This window comes from Plecotus auritus, assembly GCF_963455305.1.
Source record: "Plecotus auritus genome assembly, chromosome: 5".
Taxonomy (NCBI): domain Eukaryota; kingdom Metazoa; phylum Chordata; class Mammalia; order Chiroptera; family Vespertilionidae; genus Plecotus; species Plecotus auritus.
The window spans coordinates 135,075,964-135,097,613 of record NC_137776.1 but is presented as its reverse complement, the minus strand read 5'-3'; the positions used below and the strand labels follow the sequence as shown (position 1 = coordinate 135,097,613).

At 39.5% G+C, this 21,650-nt stretch overlaps 1 protein-coding gene and 1 pseudogene across 2 annotated transcripts; both read right to left on the bottom strand.

The window, feature by feature from the left end:
* Positions 1-6,799: 6,799 nt before the first annotated feature.
* Positions 6,800-14,353, bottom strand: INSL6 (insulin like 6; the record flags this gene model as incomplete). The annotated part of the gene is given in 5 exon segments (XM_080668297.1): positions 6,800-6,838; positions 6,840-6,871; positions 6,874-7,194; positions 9,338-9,445; positions 14,068-14,353. Coding segments are annotated over 5 exon segments (786 nt in total).
* Positions 14,354-17,626: 3,273 nt separating this feature from the next.
* LOC308248322 (nucleoredoxin-like) lies at positions 17,627-18,791 on the bottom strand (annotated as a pseudogene). Its single transcript has one exon. The product of its transcript is annotated as a nucleoredoxin-like (transcript).
* Positions 18,792-21,650: the final 2,859 nt, after the last annotated feature.

The following is a 21,650-nucleotide window of genomic DNA, read 5'->3' as shown; positions in this document are numbered from 1 at the left end:
ACATTTCCCAGGTAGCAAGATGACAAAATCATTTTAGTTCCCAGTATAAACAAGTATATTTTTAGTTGGATAACTAACTATATCCTGTCCTCTAAACAAAATAAAGTGCACAACAATTTGATTAAATGTAGAAAGTAAGTCTTTGTGAAAGGAGCAATGTAAGGATGAGGAAAGATGAAAGTAAATGAACTCCCTGACCAATGTTGCTCAACCCATGTACCAAGAGATCACCAGTTCATTTCCAGGTCAGGACACATGCCCAGGTTGTGGGCTCGATCCCCAGAAGGGGGCATGCAGGAGGCAGCAGATTGATGTTGATGCTTCTCTCACATGGATGTTTCTATCCTCTCTCCCTCTCCCTTCCTCTCTCTAAAAATCAATAAAAACATATTTTATAAAAAGTAAATGAACTTTTTATAAAACTTGTGTTGGATGACCTCTGACTTATTTAAATTGAACACTCTGAAGTCTAGACATATATATGGTTGTTTAAGGAACTGAATCATGTTTTCCAAAGTCACCATAATATTTGCTATGTGAAGGAGGATTACTGGGGTGCAAGAAGAGGATCAAAGGTTTAGTTGAAACCATTTTATAGCTAAGTCCCAAGAAGTTACCTTAACTCTACATCACAGATCTGAATAAGAATAAAGCCAGGCTAAAGCCCAGCTCTCTGACTCTGATGGATGCTGTATATACTAAAACATGCTAAATTACCTTATTTTTGGAGAAATGAGCCCAGGTTATAAACAAACCATAAACTTTACTTATTTAACCTTTTAACAAATCTTTTTTGAGAGCCTACAGTGAACAAGGCACTATGCTAAATACTGTTAGTAAACAAACATGTTCAGATGCTCAGGGATTTTTAGTTGAGAAGGGAGTAGGATGTATCTTTAGAAAGCATTACAAAGATAACTTGCAAATATCTAGGGGAAAAAAGCAGAACATGAAGAAGTAGCACATCTCTAAAAGGTAGTTACTTCTGATGAATTGGCAGTAGAGGAAATAAGTGGTAGGTAAAACTGAAGCAGTATCAGTTATGCATATAATATAGCAAATATGTATTTAATATATTGGAATTAGGTAAATAACCTTGGAAGTGTAAACTTAGAACCAAGGTTACAAAATTATTTTGTATGATGGTGAATGACTCAGAGAATTATGTCAAGTACAGCCATACATAACTATTATTTTCAGCTGTCAGTTCAGAACTTGTAGGCAGAACACATTGTACATTTCTCCACAAAATAACCTCCCTTCCTAATGTACTTAGTCATCATAATGACACCATAATTCCCTTGTCATCAGAGATGAGAATCCTTGAATAAAAACATTTGATTCTTGTTTTTATTTCTTGTACTTTTTCCAATCTTTCTCCTCACTGCCTCCATCAATCTCATATTTTGCACTCCCTTATAATTTCATGTCTTCTATTGTAAAAACCTAATTACTCTTTCTACATTTTCTCATTAGTCCTACACATCATTGTCAGAACATTATTCCCATAGTATAGTACAGTTTTAACCATGTCACTCTTCTGCTCAAAAGCTTTTCAACTCATCCCATTTCCTGCAGAATAAAGTTCAACACCCCAGAGTGTCACCAGAGGCAGAGCCAGATTTTAACATCAAAAGAGTCTGGGGTAGGGCCTGCTGTGTTGATTGAACAACAGACTTGTATGCATGCATATAAGCCTAGCCAGTGGTCACAGACAACAGGGAGGTGGGGGGAGGGGTTTGGGATGGGAATGGGGGAATGAGGACAAATATGTGATACCTTAATAAAGAAATTAATAAAAAAAGAAAGTACTTTTTAAAGATATCATCATTTGACTACCTTTTCCACCTGTCTCCATGTATTACTTTCATATACCTTTAACTAGCATCCTTTTATTATAATATTAGCAACTGTTATGTCAATATATTTTAAGTTATTGAAAATGTATAACTTTTCAAGAGAATTATGCTTAGGAGGGATAACTTGTCTGCTCCCCTTTGTAAACGAGGTCGCGACCCACAGGTTGAGAACCGCTGCTGTAGAGCCTAAGACCATCGGGAAACACAGATATTTACATTACAATTCATAACAGTAGCAAAATTACAGTTATGAAGTAGCAACGAAAATAATTTTATGGTCGAGGGTCACCACAGCATGAGGAACTGTATTAAAGGGTCGCGGCATTAGAAAGGTTGGGAACCACTGCTCTATAAGGAAGTGGAGAAGGAAACAAAACACCTAAATTCAGATATTGGGTCTTAGACACAACTGTGCTTCCCTAAGAGAAGGGAAAGAAATGAGGTGAGTCTTATAATGGTTCCAACAGAAGCTATCTAAACTGAAGCACAAAGAGAAAACACAAGCAAGCAAACAAAAACCAGACTATCCCTGACCTGGGGGGTACTATCACGCAGTATAATCTGTGTAATGGATTTCCAGAATAAACAGGAGAACTTAAAATTTTGAAGAAAGAGTGAAATTTTTCTAAATTCCAAATAATAAACACACAAATTAAAGATCACGAGCCCTAAGTAGAAGGAACACAATACAGGCATACCAAGGTGCATTAAAAACTATTAATTTGGAATTATATAAAATATCCAAAATAAAGACTTTTTCAGAAAATCAAAAGCTGAGAAAACTCATCATTAGCTTACCTGTACCACAAGAAATAATAAAGGAAGTTCTGTTCTTCAGACAGAAATTTATACCACATGGAAACTTGATTCTTATAATAAAGGAATAAAGAGAACCAGATGATGAATCTGAGGGCAAGTTTAAAATATTTTCTTCCGGCCCTAACCAGTTTGGCTCAATGAATAAAATATTTTCTTCTTTGTGATTTCCTTAAAATTGGATTGGGCAGGGCCATTCACCCTCCTACTTCCAATGCTGCTCTCCTCCCTCTTCCTACCTCTTCCCACCTCTTCCCCCATCCCAGTGGCCATGGCCATTTTTCCTATAAATTTTATTTTATATTGGTTTCAGGTGTACAGTTTGGTGATTAATCAATCATATAGTTTACATAGTATTCCCCTCAATATTTCCAATTCCCCAACTGGCACCAGACATAGTTACTGCAATATTGTTGACTATAATTGTATTCTTTTGACTTTACTTAATCCCTGTGGCTATTTTGTAACTCCCAATCTGTACTTGTATTTCTTAATCCCTTCACCTCTTTCACCCAGTCCCCAACACTCTCCTCTCTGGCAATCACCAGTTGTCTCTCTTTGTCTATGAGTCTGTTTAAATTTTATTTTGTTCTTTAGATTTCATGTATAAGTGAAATCATATAGTATTTGTCTTTCTCTGACTGACTTACTTCACTGAGTATAATACTCTCTAGGTCCATCCATGCTGGTAAGATTTCATCCTTTTTTATGGCTGAATAATATTCCATTGTATGTATTTACCACTGCCTTTTTAATCCACTCATCTATTGATGGGCACTTAAGTTGCTTCTGTATCTTGGCTATTGTAAATAATGCAGAAATGAACATGGGTGTGTATATATTCTTTCAAATTTGTATTTTGGGTTTCTTTGGATAAATCCCCAGAAGTGGAATCACTGGGTCATAAGGCAGTTTCATTTTTAATTTTTTGAGGAAACTCCATACTGTTTCTAAGTGGCTGCACCAATCTGTATTCTCACCAACAGTGCACAAGGGTTTCCTTTTCTCCACATCCTCTCCAATACTTGTTTGTTGATTTATTGATGATAGCCATTCTGACAGCTATGAGTTGATATCTCATTTTGATTTTGACTTGCATTTTTCTGACAATTAGTGATATTGAGTAACCTTTCCTATGTCTATTGGTCATCTATATGTCTTCCTTGGAGAAGTGTCTATTCAGGTCTTCTGACCACTTTATAATTGGGTTGTTTTTCTGGTGTTAGTTGTCTGAGTTCTTATAATTTTGGATATTAATCCCTTATCAGATGTATCACTGGCAAATATGTTCTCTCATTCAATAGATTATCTATTCATTTTAATGGTGGTTTCCTTTGTTGTGCAAAAACTTTTTAGTTGATTTAATTCCATTTGCTTATTTTTTCTTTTGTTTCCCTTGCCCGAGAAGATACATTAGAAAAAATGTTGAGAAATGTCAGAGATTATACTGCCTATGTTTTCTTCCAGGATTTTCATGATTTCAATCTGACATTTAAGTCTTTAATCCATTTTGAGTTTATTCTTTTATATAAATTGATCTAGTTTCATTTTTTTTGCAAGTATCTGTTCCATTTTCCCAGCACCATTTATTAAATAGACTGTCTTTATCCCATTGTATGTTCTTGCCCCCTTTGTCAAATATTAATTGGCCATAAAGGTATTCGTTTATTTCTGGGTTCTCTATTCTGTTCCATTGATCTATATGTCTGTTTTTATGCCAGTACCCTGCTGTTTTACTATGGACTTCTAGTATAATGTGATATCAGCTAGTGTGATACTTCCAACTTTGTTCTTCTTTCTCAATATTGCTGATGTTATTTGGGCTTTTTGTGTGGTTCCATATACATTTTTGGATTATCTGTTCTAGTGAAAAACAGCATTGGCATTTTGATAAGAATTGCATTGAATCTATAGATTTCTGTGGGTAGTATGGACATTTTAATGATGTTAATTCTACCTATCGATGAACACAGTATATGCTTCCACTTATTTGTACTTTCTTCAGTTTTGTTTTTTTCTTCAGTGCCTTGTAATTTTCTGAGTATAGGTCTTTTACATCCTTGGTTAAATTTATTCTGAGGTAGTATTTTTTAATGCAATTGTAAATGAACATAGTTTCCCTTTCTGATAGTTCATTAATGGTATATAAAATGCAACTGATTTCTGAGTATTAATTTTATATCCTGCTGCTTTCCTGAATTTATTTACCAGCTCTAATAGTTTTTTAATGGAGTCTTTAGGTTATTTATATACAGTATCATGTTATCTGCAAATAATGAGAGTTTTATTTCTTCCTTTCCAATTTGGATGCCTTTTATTTCTGTTTTGTTGTTGTTTTTTTGTTTGTTTGTTTGGTGTGTTGTTGTTTTTTTTTGTCTGCTGTGGCTAGGACTTCCAGTACTATGTTAAATAAGAGTGGTGATAGTGAACATCCTGTCTTGTCCCTTATCTTAAGAGAAATGCTTTTAGTTTTCCCCATTGAGTATAATATTAGCAGTGGGTTTGTCATATATGCCATGGCCATTCTTGGCATCCCCTATGAGTGATAGCATCTCATCATTGCAGATCATAGAAATAATGAGCTTCAAGACTATCATAAAACAAAATGTTTGGAGCACAAGATCACCAACTGTTTTATTTTTTTATTTATTTTTATTTTTTAAATATATTTTATTGATTTGTTACAGAGAGGAAGGAAGAGGGATAGAGAGTTAGAAACATCGATGGGAGAGAAACATCGATCAGCTGCCTCCTGCACACCTCCTACTGGGGATGTGCCCGCAACCAAGGTACATGCCCTTGACTGGAATCGAACCTGGGACCCTTCAGTGCGCAGGCCAACGCTCTATCCACTGAGCCAAACCGGTTAGGGAAAGATCACCAACTGTTTTAAACAGCTAAGGGAACAATCAAGGCCAGCTCCACAATCACCAAATCTGGGCAGATTGCGGGTGAAGTACTTAAGGAATTAATGGAAGAAAATTTCATTGTTAAATCTACAAATTCACCTTGAAAAAGTAACCTGAAGCCAGGAACAAGAATTGCTTTAATATGATTACAAAGATATCTGTTAAGATCCACTGGTTTATAGCATGTCTCATAAAGACACAGGGAATATTTCTTTTTTCTAAGACTGGGGATTATCAGAACAGATCAGAGAATTAAGAGAGGTAATAGAACCACTTCTGACAAACCTAGAATTATTCCAATGTAGGAATAATACTTCTAAAAGGCTGTTATTATGTGGACCAACAGTTATAGGAAAAACACTAATAAAAAGAGCTGTTGTTATCCAACTAGACCACAATTTCTTCCTTTTTTAAAATACATTTTTATTTATTTCAGAGAGGAAGGGAGAGGAAGAGAGAGATAGAAACATCAATGGTGAGAATCATTGATCGGCTGCCTCCTGCACATCCACACTGGGGATCAAGCCCACAACCCAGACATGTACTCTGATCGGGAATCGAACCATGACCTCTTGGTTCATAGGTCGATGCTCAACCACTGAACCATGTCGGCCAGGCTGGACTGCAATTTCTTAAACGTTGTTTCTAGTTCTATTGTGGACAAGTGCAAGGGGGAAAGTGCTTATTTGATTAGAGAAATGTTTAATTATAAAGATCATCAGCCATGCATCATTTGTGGAATATAATGAACAACATAACCTGATGAACAAAAACAGATCCAGAGACAGAGAAGCATCGATCAGACCATCAAACCTCAGAGGGAAGGCAGGGGAGGGTGGGGGGAAGAGAGAGAGATCAACCAAAGGACTTGTATGCATGCATAAAAGCATAACCAATGGACACAGACACTCGGAGAGTGAGGGCACAAGAGGGGGGAGGGGCAATGGGAGGGTAAGGACACATATGTAGTGCCTTAATAAGGAAAAAATTTTTAAAAAGGATGAACAGGTAGTTAGTTCTTAGATGTCTACATGGATCATGCCATCTCCAATAATATCTTCAATTACAAAAATAATGAAAACTAGAGGTCAACAAAGAAAATACTAATTCCTATTATCAAAATAAAGTATTGTCAGGTACTTGCAAGTACATTTAGGTGTTCACAGCAGAGAACCTACAAGGACAATTAAAAAATAAATAAATAAATGTAAAATATTAAGCTTTTATTAAGTTAGTATAATTCCTATGATGATTAATACATCTGAGTCACAACTGAGACTCCTCTTTCTTTAAGTTTTTATAATCAATATATGGAAGGCATGCAATAATAAGTTCTTCTTCTGTACATCCTCTAAGACAACACTTTTCTGAATATCCTCTGCGTACCCTTTGAGGATGATTCCCCCAAAACAATTTCCTTAAGGTTTTAATTTTGTTTATATTTTGCTTCTGAAATTCTACAATCTCATGAACATATGAACTGATAGCTCGTGATAAGGCAAGTTCTCTTGTCTTATTAGGTAGCAAGTTGGCCTTGTTATACTGATACTCAGGAGGTGACTGTATCTCCAAATTGTTTGTGGCTTCTTCCTGAGAGGCGGTAGAAGAGACTGTTGAGAGATGAGAAAAATTCTACTATATTAAAATCATCCTCTAGCTGTAAATTTAATCATAATATTGGAATACTAAAGTCAGTAAATTATTTTTAAAATAGTAATCACATTTTAAATAAAATGTTTATTCAGCAGTAATATATATTTTTAAATAAAATACTTGTAGGCAGTGTTTTCCTATAAAAAGGCTTAGACATGCAAAAAACATTTTTTGAGATATTCACATGCCATAAAATTCAGCATTTTAAAGCATACATTCAGTGACTTTTTAGTGTATTCACAAGATTGTACAGCCATCACCACTATGTAATTGCAGAACATTTCTATCACCCCCAAAAGAAATCCCATACCCATCAGTGGTCTCTCCCATTTCCCACATCTTTCAGTCCCTGGAAACTAATCTTTCTGTTTCTATGGATTTTCCTATTATGAAAATGAAATCATACCACATATGGCCTTTTGTGTCAGGTTTCTTTCACTTAGCATAATGTTTTCAAAGTTCATCCTTGTTGTATGTATATGTACATACAGTATAATTTACTTATGTTTATTATCTATCTTCACTATTCTGCTAGCTTCATGAGGACAGGAGCCTTTCCTTCTTCCTGAGTGAAACTGTTCATTCACCTTTATATGCCTACTAGTGGCCCAGTGCACGGATTTGTGCACATTGAAATTAATTAGAAGAAATACTTTAATATCGCTATTCGCCCTTTCTCTGTAATAGAAGTGTCAGCCAAATTCATGACTGACAATGACAGATCAAAACAAACGTGTATGATTGGTGCCGGCAAGAGCTTTATATGTATCGCACATTCACGAGTCAACTTAGCCTTTTATAGATATAGAATAAACCTGCTTAATTAGACCTGCTTTCTGATTTAGCTAAACTTTTTCCAGCCCAGTGAAGCACCCCAACTTCTCTTTTAGGTAATTGTCAGCAACACAGCAGTAAATATCAACACGAAGCAGATTATTATTGTAGATCATGCAGGGAGAACAAAGGATAAAATATTTAACTGCAGCAGTGTTTATATTCTGTGCAGTGAGAAAACCTGAAGTCATTTTCAAGTTCCACCATTTCTTACTTCTTTTCAGTCAGGTCAAGTTTCTAAGCTTTCTAAATCTCAGTTTTTCCAGCTAATGAAAAGAAAATAGGGTTCCACCAAGTCTCCTATCCACCTACTCCAGGACTTCTGTGAGGATCAAATGAGATGAGGCATGGGAAAACACTTCACAGACATTTGGTTAAAGTGTAAATGTTTCCACCCAGGTATAAAGCAAGTCATGTTCCTGGGCTGAAGAAACTCCAAGGAGCTAGTCGCTAGGGAAAGGAAGCTGGGCGTTGCTACGTGATGTCATTACCCAGCACCCACAGAGACTGTTTCCGGGCTGGCCATGGGGTCTCAACAGCGTCCACTGTGATTTGGTGGGCTGTCGTTCTGGGGTGGTGGTGGAGCCTGTGTCCCACTTGGGGGAAGCCAAGTGTTGCTTTGTCAGCCAGGTCTGTGCTGCCGTTTCTCTGTAAATGGCAAGTGTGCATCACAGCAGCTCCTGTGTTGAGTTCCTGCCCCCTGGTGGTCAGTGCATGTCATAGTGACCCACTGGGCACAGGGAAGGACACAGCATATTAGCCTTTTATATATATAGAATATAGATTATCAAGAAAAATACCTAGCCTATAAGAGGCACTCAAATGTTATTGAATTAATATAGAGAGGGGGCCTTCATGGCCCAGTTTTGATAATGATATCTAACAAGCAAACAAAAATGAAGAATACATAAATAAATATCAAGATAGGGGAATATAGTCAAAACTAGAGGCCCGGTACATGAAATTTGTGCATGGGTAGGATCCCTAGGCCTGGCCAGCAATCAGGGCCGATCGTGACCTTCCGGCTGCTGGCCAGGGCCTCCCTTCCCTGGCTGCTAGTTGCTGGCCAGGGCCTTTCTTCATTCCGTGCTGCCCCCGGTGGTCAGCGCATGTCATAGCAAGCGATTGAACTCCTGGTCTCCCAGTTGAACTCCCGAGGGCACACATTGCATATTAGCCTTTTATATATATAGATTATATATACAGATAACTGGAACAGGTGTTATGGATTATGAAAAGCTGGTGATGAAACATTAATGGTTTCACCTGCACTAAGATCTGGGAGGCACAATATACTCAGCCAGAATTTAGAAATATCATGAAGCCACATTTTGGGGTAGGTCTTGGAGACATGGCTCATACATTCAGGATCCACTAACAAAAAGTACACAATATCAGATTCAAGTTCTGTATGACTATCTTTGAAAAAAAATTTTTTAATATCAGTGTACCAAACTATCTTTTCCATTGTTGGAGGTAAATAGATCACCAGAAGATTAAAATGCTAGATGATTTCACTTATATATGGAATCTAAAAAACAAAATAAGCAAGCAGAACAGAAACACACTCATAGATACAAAGAACATTTGGACAGTTGCTAGATGGGAGAGGGGTTGGGAAAATTAATGAAAAAGGGGAAGAGATTTATTTTATTTTTAAAAAATATTTTTATTGATTTCAGAGAGGAAGGGAGGGGTAGAGAGAGATAGAAACATCAACAATGAGAGAATAATAGATCAACTGCCTCCTGCACCCCCCTCACTGGAGAATGAGCCTGCAACCTGGGTATGTGCCTTCACTGGGAATTAAACTATGACCTCCTGATTCATATGTTGTTGTTTTTTTTTTTGGCATATAATTTTTATTTTGATTTTTTAATAAATCTTTATTGTTCAGATTATTACAATTGTTTCTCCTTTCCCCCCCCCCCCCATAGCTCCCCTCCACCTGCTTCCCACCCCACCCTCTGCCCTTACCTCCCTCCCACTGTCCTCATCCATAGGTGTACGATTTTTGTCCAGTCTCTTCCCACACCCCCACACCCCTTTCCCCCTGAGAATTATCAATCACTCCCATTCTATGCCCCTGATTCTATTATATTCACCAGTTTATTCTGTTCCTCAGATTTTTAATTCACTTGATTTTTAGGTTCACTTGTTGATAGATATGTATTTGTTGTTCATAATTTTTATCTTTATTTTTTTCTTCTTCCTCCTCTTCTTAAAGAATACCTTTCATCATTTCATATAATACTGGTTTGGTGGTGATGAACTCCTTTAGCTTTTTCTTGTCTGTGAAGCTCTTTATCTGACCTTCAATTCTGAATGATAACTTTGCTGGGTAGAGTAATCTTGGTTGTAGGTTCTTGCTATTCATCACTTTGAATATTTCTTGCCACTCCCGTCTGGCCTGCATAGTGTCTGTTGAGAAATCAGCTGACAATCGTATGGGTGCTCCCTTGTAGGTAATTAACTGTTTTTCTCTTGCTGCTTTTAAGATTCTCTCTTTGTCTTTTGCTCTTGGCATTTTAATTATGATGTGTCTTGGTGTGGTCCTCTTTGGATTCCTTTTGTTTGGGGTTCTGTGTGCTTCCTGGACTTGTAAGTCTATTTCTTTCACCAGGTGGGGGAAGTTTTCGGTCATTATTTCTTCAAATAGGTTTTCAGTATCTTGCTCTCTCTCTTCTTCTGGCACCCCCATAATTCTGATGTTGGTACGCTTGAAGTTGTCCCAGAGTCTTCTTACACTATCTTCAACTTTTTGGATTTTTTTTTCTTTTTGCTTTTTCGGTTGAGTGTTTTTTGCTTCTTTGTATTTCAATTCTTTGACTTGATTCTTGTGTTCCTCTAGTCTGTTGTTGGGTCTCTGTATAATATTTTTTTATTTCAGTCAGTGTATGTTTAATTTCTAGTTGGTCCTTTTTCATATCCTCAAGGGTCTCGTTGAATTTATCGACCTTTTCTAGGATATTATTGAAAAACCTTATAACCGTGGTTTTGAACTCTATATCCAGTCATTTGTTTTCCTCCATTTCTTTCATTTTGATGTTTCTTTGTCTCCGCATTTTCGTTGCTTCCTTGAGTTGGTAGGGTGGCTTTGTGTACTAGGTGTCCTATATGGGCCAGTGGGTCAGCCTCCCAGTTACCTGAGGTGGACTCTCTTGGTGCACCCCTTTGTGGACTGTGTGTACAGCCTTGTTGTAGTTAAGTCTTGATTGTTGTTGGTGTCACTGGGAGGAATTGACCTCCAGGCCAATTGGCTGTGAGGACCCGCTGTGTCTATAATGGAAGAACTGCTGCACTGGAGACACGCTTAGGGGTCAGGACTTGCTTCAGTGGGGCTTTGATGCTCACTCAGTCTGCCTCTTGAATGTGTCACTTATGGATGTGAATAGTTGAAATCTGGTGTCATCTCACACTGACCACTAGATACACTAGCTTCTGGATCTCCAATGGGGTGCTGGTCAGCTACTGTCTGAGGCCATCCAGCAGGAGGTACAGCAAGAACTACAGTTTTCTCCTCTTTGCTTGGGGTTTGAAGGTTTTGGAGCTGACCAGAGCTGCAATTTGTTTGGTTAAACTGCAATAGGGCAGGCCATTTATATGCAAAAGCCGCTGCGAGGAGCTTGGGTGGGTTTGTAGATTGTGCAGGGCAGGGTCTCAGGGAGTCACTAGGCTAGGGCGTGGCAAACAGCAATGGCTGCCAGTCAGCCGTCTCTGCGTTTCCACGTTTCCACGTTCCCACGTCTCGCACCCCAGCGCAGTAAACAATGATTGCTGGGCGCACCTCTGCAAGAAAGTCACCCTCACTTTCCGACCTGATGGTAGACAGTCCAGCTTCTCCCCATAGGAGTTTGGGTCCCCAGTGTCTCCCCAGAAACTGGAGTTCAGAGTAATCTGGAGCTTGTCTCCCTTCGGGTTGAAAGAAGCATCGCACCCAGACATCCGCTGCCAGCCCGATTTGCGTGCCTCCGTACCTCAGCTTTTCAGCGCTTGTGCACGTCTCAATGCTCTTTTCTCTTTCCTTCTAGTTGTAGAACTTCCACCCAGCCAGCTTTCCCGTGGTTCTGGGTGATAGACGTTTAGTCTTTTAGTTGTAGTTTTGAAATTGTTGTGTGAGGCAGCAGTTTAGGTGTTTACCTATGCTGCCATCTTGGTTTCTCCTCCTGATTCATATGTTGATGCTCAACCACTGAGCCATGCAGCCTGGTGACTTTTTTTTTTTTTTTTTAAATTAAGAAAATTGTCTCCATAGCAGGCTTTGTCAAGAAAAGTGATTCCAAGCTCTTTTAAAATAACAAACTTGAGCTTAGATATCTGAAAGTAAAATTTTTACTGTAATATAGGTAGTGAAAGCACAGTATTAGATGTGAGAGAAATACCCACCCAACATGATGTAGAAAGTGAAGGTTCTCCTTGCATGTCTGGGAGAAAAGAATAAGGAATAGATAGAGAGGTGTACTAGACCCATATTACTCAAAAAGCATCATCCAACCAACAGCATCAACATCACCTGGGAGCTTGTAAAATTGTAGATTCTCTAGTCCCACCCCAGACCTACTGAATCAGAGTCTGTATAGTAACAGTATTCACCAGGTGATTCATATGCACTTTAAAGTGTGAAAATCACTAAATTAATGTACAAGTGGAAGATTTCAGGGAGACACTTCTTCCTTTATAAGAGCAGGATAAAATGAGTTTATATGTAGGTAGGTTTGATGGTGGAAAATGGTCAAGATTCAGTCTGATGGTTTCTATGTTGTCTGTCTTTAAAAGTTTCATTCCCATTGCAGCACTAATATAAGTTTCATTCATTCATTCCTTCATTAAAAAATAAGATAATGAGTGCCTACAATGAGATTGGCACTTTTTTACTTTGTTTCAGTCATTTACATTAAGGTCTCTCTTTTTCTTTTTCTTTATTTTTTTTTGACATGATACTCCTAGTCTTAATTTCAGAAATCTTGACTTTTGCAAACTTTGTACAAATACATGTAATTGCCTTAAAAAGACAATAATTTTGATCAGACTATGCTATGGACCGCCTATAAATAAAGTTCATTTTCTTTTTGAAAAAATGGTAAACCCTATGGAACTAAAATGTGTTAGTCACAAAATGTAAAAAACATAGTTGGAAGATAACAATAGCTCTGAAACAAGAATATTCTTCCTAAAAACTGCTTAAAAGCATTCAGGATGACTTCAATATATATTAAACACATACAATGCGCTAGGCCCTCTGCTAGGCACGTCGAATAAAAACATGCCTGAGATAGCCGCTATAATATGGTATGGGCTGGAGTTACCGGAAAAAGGCTCGTGCAGTCGCACAGATATGGTGCTTCGAAGGACCCTAAATTTTGTTTAATGCTCAGTTGTCGCAGTCTTGAAATTCTCAATAATTTTATCTTTGAACTTTTAAGTGAAGTGTGGTGGGACAATGGACCGTGGAGATACGCACAAGAAAAAGAGGTGGGGGAGGAGGGAGGGGGAGGGGGGAGCTTTATATTTTAGCAACCTCAGTGGTCCTTTCCTGCTTCTTGCACTGGGCCAGGCCAATCATGTAGCTGGTCCGAAGGATAGTCCAGTAGAGCTGAGTGTTACTTCTGTGCTAGAACGGAGAATGAAGAAGCCATGGCAAGGTCAGTGACGACTTCACAGGGGAAAATGATACCTAGGTTAGCCTTTGAAGGACAAATGGAGTTTGCCAGGTGACAGGGGTACTCCAGAAAGGGAAAGCTAGGGACGAAGCAGCATTCTTACATAAATGTGTAGACTTACATATGTACATTTATTTCCCCTCAGTTAAAAAAAAAAAAAAAAGAGCTTCTTAGAGGTTTTGTTTATCTACAATACACTGGTTTATAATTTTTTTTTAATCTACCTGTGTACTAGGCACAAATTCCATTTCTTGGGGAAGCTCGCCATCTGGCAGAGCAGATTCAGGGATAAGAAATATACTGAGAGTCCAATACGCCTTTGGTTTAGATGTTTACCTGCGTTTGTGCCTCTCCCCCGGACCCGGGAAGTGTCTGGGGAATTTTTCGACCGGCCAGGGAGGAAGCTTTCCATCTTCTCCATGTCCTGGAGAGCCAGCTGCTTTTTTAAAGGGGTGTTCTCCTTGAAGTGGCTCCAGTCGGCATCGCCACAGAGTTTTACAATTCCTCTCAGGAGGTGCCTGCCGCACAGCTTTCTGGCTCTGCTCTTGTAGCTTTGCTCTTCGGAGAACCGAACCAGCAGGAGCCCGAGCCACAGCAGACACAGGTGGAGGAGCGGAGGCATCCCTCCCACCGCCCCCTCCCCCGAGACAGGCCTGCCACGCACGCTAACGGCCTCATGGCCCTGCGCATGCGCCGGAGCTGGACACGTGCACACGCATGCGCGCACACCTGTAGGTCTACTGAGCGCGTGCGGACCTTGGGGACCTCGTGAGAACACCGACGGACGTGGTGCGAGGTGGTGCCTGGGCCTGGGCTTCCCGCGCTCGCCCTGGCTCTCAGACGGTGGTAAGTAACATGATTTCATTTTTCTTGCCTCCCTCACTAGGGAGACGAATCAAATGAAACATGGGGCCCCAGTTAACGGAAAAAGTCACAGAAGATATGTTGTTCCTTCCAGTATAGCTTTTTTTTTTTTTTTTCTTGGTTGTTAGTGGGGCGTCACTTCCTCAGAAAAACCTCTCATTTCCTTCATGGTGTTTATCTCAGGAGTTTGTTCTCATTTGTGTGCTTTCTCAGTAACTTCTTCCTCTACATCCCCAAGCTTCGTGAAGGCAGGACCTGTGTCTGCTGTTGTTTCCCCTTGTGCCTCAGGGCCTGACACGTAGTTGGCAATGAAATATGTTGAAACGTAATGTGTGCTAGAGTATGTGTAATGTGTATTTTAAAGTCAGATTCAAAGCTTCTTCAGACAATTTCTACCTGTTCCACAAGGAGAAATGGACCTAGGGTACCTGGGATGATAATCTGGTTCTTTTGGTTATAGATTATAGAGGACTGTCTATTGCAATATGGTAATTAGTCCGTGACAGGGACTCGTAGAGGATTTGCCTTCTAAGAATAACAGGATTTTGTTAAATTAGGAGGGAAAGGGCAGGAAAGAGCAGTGTGGTTTCTATAGGTCGCTTTGTCGCTTTAAATTTTTATTAGTGTTGGCTATGAAGCAGGTACTACCAGCCACGAGGGGGCAGTCAGGGGCCATTTTAGGAGTAATAGGTTTAAGGATGACAAAGCCTTGGAGAGACGCCAGCAGTTGTCAATGATATTCTCCATTTCCCTTCACATTTTAATTTTTCTCTCCCCCTTTCTTTCTGCCTCCTGACTCTGTCTTTTTCTCCATTTTTCCTTCCTCCAGCTTTCCCAGTGGCATCCATGAATACTGTTAAATTAACTGGCAGTCAGTTTTAAAGGTTGATGTGATTTGATTAGCTTGATTTCATTGCTTTCCTTAAAAAACAACTAATGTCCAAACTACATTGGGCCATGAGTCCTAGTCAAAACTTTATCAGCGAAACCCTGTGAAAAAGGAAAATATTTGTTACAACTGAAAGGAAGATTACACACACACACACACACACACACACACACAATATATATATATAAGCAATATGTGTCAGAAACTGGCAAATTTGATTTATACTCTCATTCTCTTTGCACTTTCTATACCCTTGCTTTGCTTTATATTTCTTCATATCATTCATTACAAACTAACATGCTATGTATTTTACTTCTCTATATTTTTACTGTTAGTCTCTTCTAGAACGTGAGCTCCATGTAGGCAGTGATTTTACTAATTTTGTCTACCTTGATATCATTTTCCTTGAACAGTGTCTGGCACATAGTTGGTTCTCAGTGATAATTTAACATTAATAATTATAACTAATAATATGAATAACAAATAATAAATGAAATGTTAATATCAATAATCATATCACATTTGGTAAATGAATGAAAGAATAACTGAATAAGCTTCCTAAGAATTGACTACTTGTAACTTTATATCCTATTTTATGTTTATGTCATAATTATAGTTCTTTGTTGCACTATGGTGAATTTTGAAAAAAATCATGTACTAGTAATTATCTCTTCTCTATTAGTTGTAAGCTCATTGAGGAGTGGAACTTTTTTTTTAATGTTTAGGGATGCCTGCTTTATTTCTTACTAGATGACTGCATTTCAGGCTGGTGACATCAAGTAACAGTCTAATTACCAGCTAATTTTGTACCTCTGAACTACACATCAGCAATCCAACATCAGCAAGGAGTAGTGGTGTTACTGCTAATTGGGGGCTGGGGTTTCCAAATAAATGGTCTTGGTTGGCAGAGTCCTGTAGAGTGGAACCAAGGGTAGGGCCTGGGGTTGCTTTAAAGACCCTGACACCTGGTTGACAGAGGCTAAAACTGTGCAGGTCCCTAGGTGAAGCCCTCCATCCCAAATGCTAAGAACACAGATGTTATTCTCCTTTTTGTGGTCAGTTAAGACCAAATAAGGAGCCAAGCCACCAGGGCCTAGCAAAGTGGATCCAAGGCATACTCTTCATTGACATGTCTTCTGCCCTCATTCCCACCCTTGGGCACAGCTTTTTCTGCAGGTTCTTAGGAAAAAGCTAGGCTCTGGTAATTAGTCTCTTTTTAGTTCTGCTTTAAAAAGAAAAGGGAATGACAGGGGTAACCAAAGTTGGGCACAGGCACCTCAACAGAGTTCATGTAGTCCCAGGCCCAGAACTGGGCTGAGTCAGAGGAATGCACTGGGGAGGCGATGCTCCTCTAAGAACCAGGGCCAGGTGCAACTTCTTGGAAAGATGTTCCAAGGGAAGAAGTTATTAACACAATTCCAAGCTAGTAGGGGCTGTTTGAGAAGGCAGAAACTTAAAGAAGGTCAAGATCAAGGAAGAAAGAGAGGTAAGAAAGGAATGAGAACTCTTATTCCATGGTAAGAGCTCAAAGTAAGCAGTTACTATATGAAGCACCAGAGAAGAACACAAACTTCCTTTGAAATCCGAGATCCCTGCACAAGTACCAATTAACAAGCTAGTGTTTTTCCCTCAGACCAAGACAGACTAAGTTACCTAGAAAAGGATTTCTCACCAGAGCTCTAAGCTGAGGCCTAACAAGGCAGCCGGTTCCCTGTTCCACCTGTGTCACTGAACTGTGTGAGCCAGAGCACGGATGCACTGTCCCTTCTTGCTCACTGGGCAGAACACCTTGGCAAATATTTTACCAAGAGCTGGTGACTGAGAGAGTGAGTGATGCAGCACCAACTCTGGCCAGGTTTGGGCAGCCTGTGAATCCCAAGCAGTGTCTCCAAACTTGGGTTCTTATGCTGCTGAGAGGATGCGCACCCTACGGTACTAGCTGAGAAGCTAATGCAGAAAACAAGGTACCATAGAGAGGCTGGACACTTGGGTTATGTGATTCAGGACATGCTGGAAAAGTCGGTGGGAATATGAAAGGAAGGGGAGGAGGGAAGGAGGGAAAGACTGAGTTTTAAGTAATGTCTCATGTGGCCGGAGGCCCACTACATGGACTCTGGTTTGAGCTTTTCTTCTAGGAGTCATTCAAGAGGCCTCTACCATTGTAGAGGCCTGATCTCCTCCACATCCATCATGTACTTGACCCAGACTGCCATGTCCAGTAGCCTCTGGCAGGTTGGTGTAATCTCTCAGGGAGTTAATCATATCCTCCTCCTCCATCATGAAGAACAGAAGTGGTGCCTCCTCTTTGGCTTTGTACTTGGCAATGATCTTCTCAACTATTGGCTGGATCACCTGCTTGGCCGCCTAGGACTTCGCATCATCCTCAGAATCTACAAAGTGAACGAGGCCAGGGCTCTAGGGCATTGGAGTCAGACAGCTCCGAGCACAGGCATGGTGTGCCACGGGAATTCCCTTCAGTTCTCGTCCTCGGTCAGCACCTCCACTTGACCCTGCGGGTCCAACACGATGAGGTGGGAATGCCTTGGATTCCATACAGCCAGTTGAGGCACAACCACTGGGCCTCCTCAGTGTAGGGGACAGCAAGCCAGGGCATCTCACTGAAGTACTGTTTGAAATATAAGTCCTCTGACTTGTCTGCACTAACAAGGATGACTTCAAATTTCTGACCTGCCTCCTTGATCTTCTGGTAGGATTCCACCAGGACCGGGGTGAGGCTTTGGCAGGGGGGACACCAGTGTACGGAGAAATAGACTTCCACGTGAGACACCTCCAGGCTGCTACTCTCCATTATTTCTAAGCAGGAGCCCTGCAATGACTTCCCTGAAGGGTTTAGGTCCCCAAGGGAATTCCAAATTTTCTGGGTTGCCATGGATCACCAGCAGCCCATTCCTGCACATTATCTTCCCAGTGGTGGCATCCAAGAATATTAGTGATGAATTTTGGAAATTTGATATTTGTTCCAAAGTTTAAGCTTCCTGTTGGGCATTGTCAACCAAGACATATCACGCAGGAAGTCCTGCTACTGCTGCTGGTCCTGGTCCAAGGACACAAAGACATTTCCAGGCAGCGCTGGGGCTCTGGCTCTGTAGCCACCAGCCAACCCCACCTCCCCTCCCCCCCCCTCAGGCTCCCGGCCTCTGGCCCAAGCCTCTGTATTCCCTTGTCCCGGCTTAGGCGGCCATAGAAAGTGGCTAGGCTGGCATTAAGCTGCGCGCAGGGGGGCGCTCAGGCTGCAGCTGAAGTAGAGCTGCGAGTGTAAATCCACCTCCTCGTTGCTTCCTGTCATCAGCTTCTCAGGGAGTATTTCCCTCCTCTAGAAAGTCCTACATCCTGGCCCACTGCAGCGGGCATTTAGACTGCAGTGACATGGGTCCCTGGGTCTGCACAGTGGGCGGAGGCCACAGGGGTGTCCGAGGCAAGAGGCAGGAACCAGGAGTGGAACTATTTTTGCTTAATATCTATTATACAAGCCTAAGACAGTACCTGCTAAACATTTAATGAATGAATGAACACATTCTACCTACAAATACTACTTACTATATTAGCAAGATTCAATGAATTTAGTGAATTGAACAAATTATTAGTGAAATGATTTATTTTGAATGAATAAATTACTGTTATTACTGAATGAATTCCTGCCTGATTTATTAGTTTCCCATCCTAGCTACCTTATTCCAGAACATTGTCATAAAATGGGAGCTGCCCAGTAAAACACATTTGAGTATTTATAAATAAGAATTTCATTTACGAAAGATAAAACATGGGGTTGTTAGGAATTATACTAGAATATTTGTTTCTCAAGTTATTTTAGCATTTTGTATTGATATCTTGATGTGGAAACTAGGATTCCCATGACTTAATCCTTAAAATTTTTAGTTTAGCAATGTTAATTGTGGGTAGAATGAATTATAATAACTAAAAATAATTTCTCGGCTATAATGTAAGTAATGTCTCCTTTTTTTCTTTCCGTCCAATTATTTATGTCTTCCCTACTGTAATGGTGTTTTTATTACACTTTATTCTTGGTGTTTACAGCAAGTATGTATTATTGAATACATATCAGTAATATGTATTCAAAGATAGGTTTTTACATTTTCTTTAAAAATTTTTTTAAATTACAGTTTACATTCAATATTATTTTATTATTTTCAGGTATACAGTATAGTAATTAGACAATCATGTACTTTACAAAGTGATTTATCCCGATATTTCAAGTACCCCCCTGGAAACATACTTATTACAATACTAGTAGCCCTGTGCACGAATCCGTGCGCCAGTAGCTCGCTGCCTCCCTCCAGTAGCTCTCTGCCCACTGCCCCGCCTTCCTGTAGCTCCCTCCACCTCCCCTCATAGCTTGCTTCCCTGCCCCCTCCTGTAGCTCTCAGCCGCCTGCTTGTAGCTTGCTGCCCCACCCACCTGCTGATCCATGATCCGATCCGGTCATTACACAGTTGGTCATTACGCTTCACGGCATAAATACCATTTGCATATTTCATCTTTATTATATAGGATTATTGACTATATTCCCTATGTTGTATTTACATTCCCATGACTATTTTGTAACTACCAATTTGTATTTTTTAATCCCTTCACCTTTTCACCCAGCCTCCCAACCCCCCACACATCTGGCAACTATCAGTCTGATCTTTGTATTTCTGAGTGTTTCTATTCTGTTTGTTCATTTATTTCACTCTTTTATTTTCCACATATAAATGAAATCATATGGTATTTATCTTTCTCTGACTTATTTCACTTACTATATACCCTCTAAGCCCATCTGTGCTGTTGCAAATGGCAAGGTTTCATTCTTTTTTATGGCCAAGTAATATTCCATAGTTTCTCTGTACCACTGCTTTTTTTATCCACTCATCTATTAATTTATTTTTTATTGATTTCAGAGATGGAGGGAGAGGGAAAGAGAGATATAGAAACATCAGTGATGAGAGAGAATCATTGATCGGCTGCCTTCTGCATGCTCCCCACTGGGGATTGAGCCTGCAACCTGGGCATGTGCCCTAATCGGGAATCATTCTATGATCTCCTGGTTCATAGGTTGATGCTCAACCACTGATCACACCATCTTGGCAATCCACTCATCTACTGATGGGCATTTGGATTGCTTCCATATCTTGTCTATTGTAAATAACACTGCAGTGAACATAGGGGTGCATATATTCCTTTGAATTATACTTTGGGTTTTTTCAGATATATACCCAGAAGTAGAATCACTGGTTCATAAGGCAGTTTCATTTTTAATTTTGAGGTACCTTTATACTGTTTTCCATAGTGGCTACACTGATCTGCATTTCCACCAGTAGTGCACTAGGGTTCCCTTTTCTCAACATCCTCTCCAACACTGATTTGTTGATTTATTGATGATAGCCATTCTGACAGGTGTGAAGTGATTTCTCATTGTGGTTTTAATTTGCAATTCTCTGATGACTAGTGATGTTCAGCATCTTTTCATATATCTATTAGCCATTTGTCCTCTTTGGAGAAGTGTCCATCGGTTCTTGCCCATTTTTTTAAATTAAATTATTTGGGGTTTTTTTTGGTGTTGAGTTGTATGAATTCTTTATAAATTTTGGATATTAATACCTTGTTGGATCTATCATTGGTGAATATGTTCTTCCATTCATAGGTTGTCTTTTTGTTTTGTTGATGGTTTCCTTTGCTGTGCAGAATCATTTTGGTTTGATGTAGTCCCATTTGTTTATTATTTTTCTTTTGTTTCCCTTGTCTAAGGAGATAAATCAAATATTGCTAAAATAAATGTTTCTTTTACTGCCTATGTTTTCTTTTAGAAGTTTTATGGTTTTGAGTCTTATATTTAAGTCTTTAATCCATTTTGAGTTTATTCTTGTGTATGGTGTAAGAAGGTGCTCTATTTTTACTTTTTGCAAGTATCCGTTCAATTTTCCAAGCACTGTTGATTGAATATATGGTCTTTGTATGTTCTTGCTGCCTTTGTCATATATTAATTAACCATATAGGTGTGGGTTTATTTATGGGCTTTCTATACTGTTCCACTGATCTATGTGTCTGTTTTTATGCCAGTACCATACTGTTTTGATTACTATAGCTGTATAGTATTGTCTGATATCAAAGATATGTTTTGAAAGAATGATTATAATGACATATTATT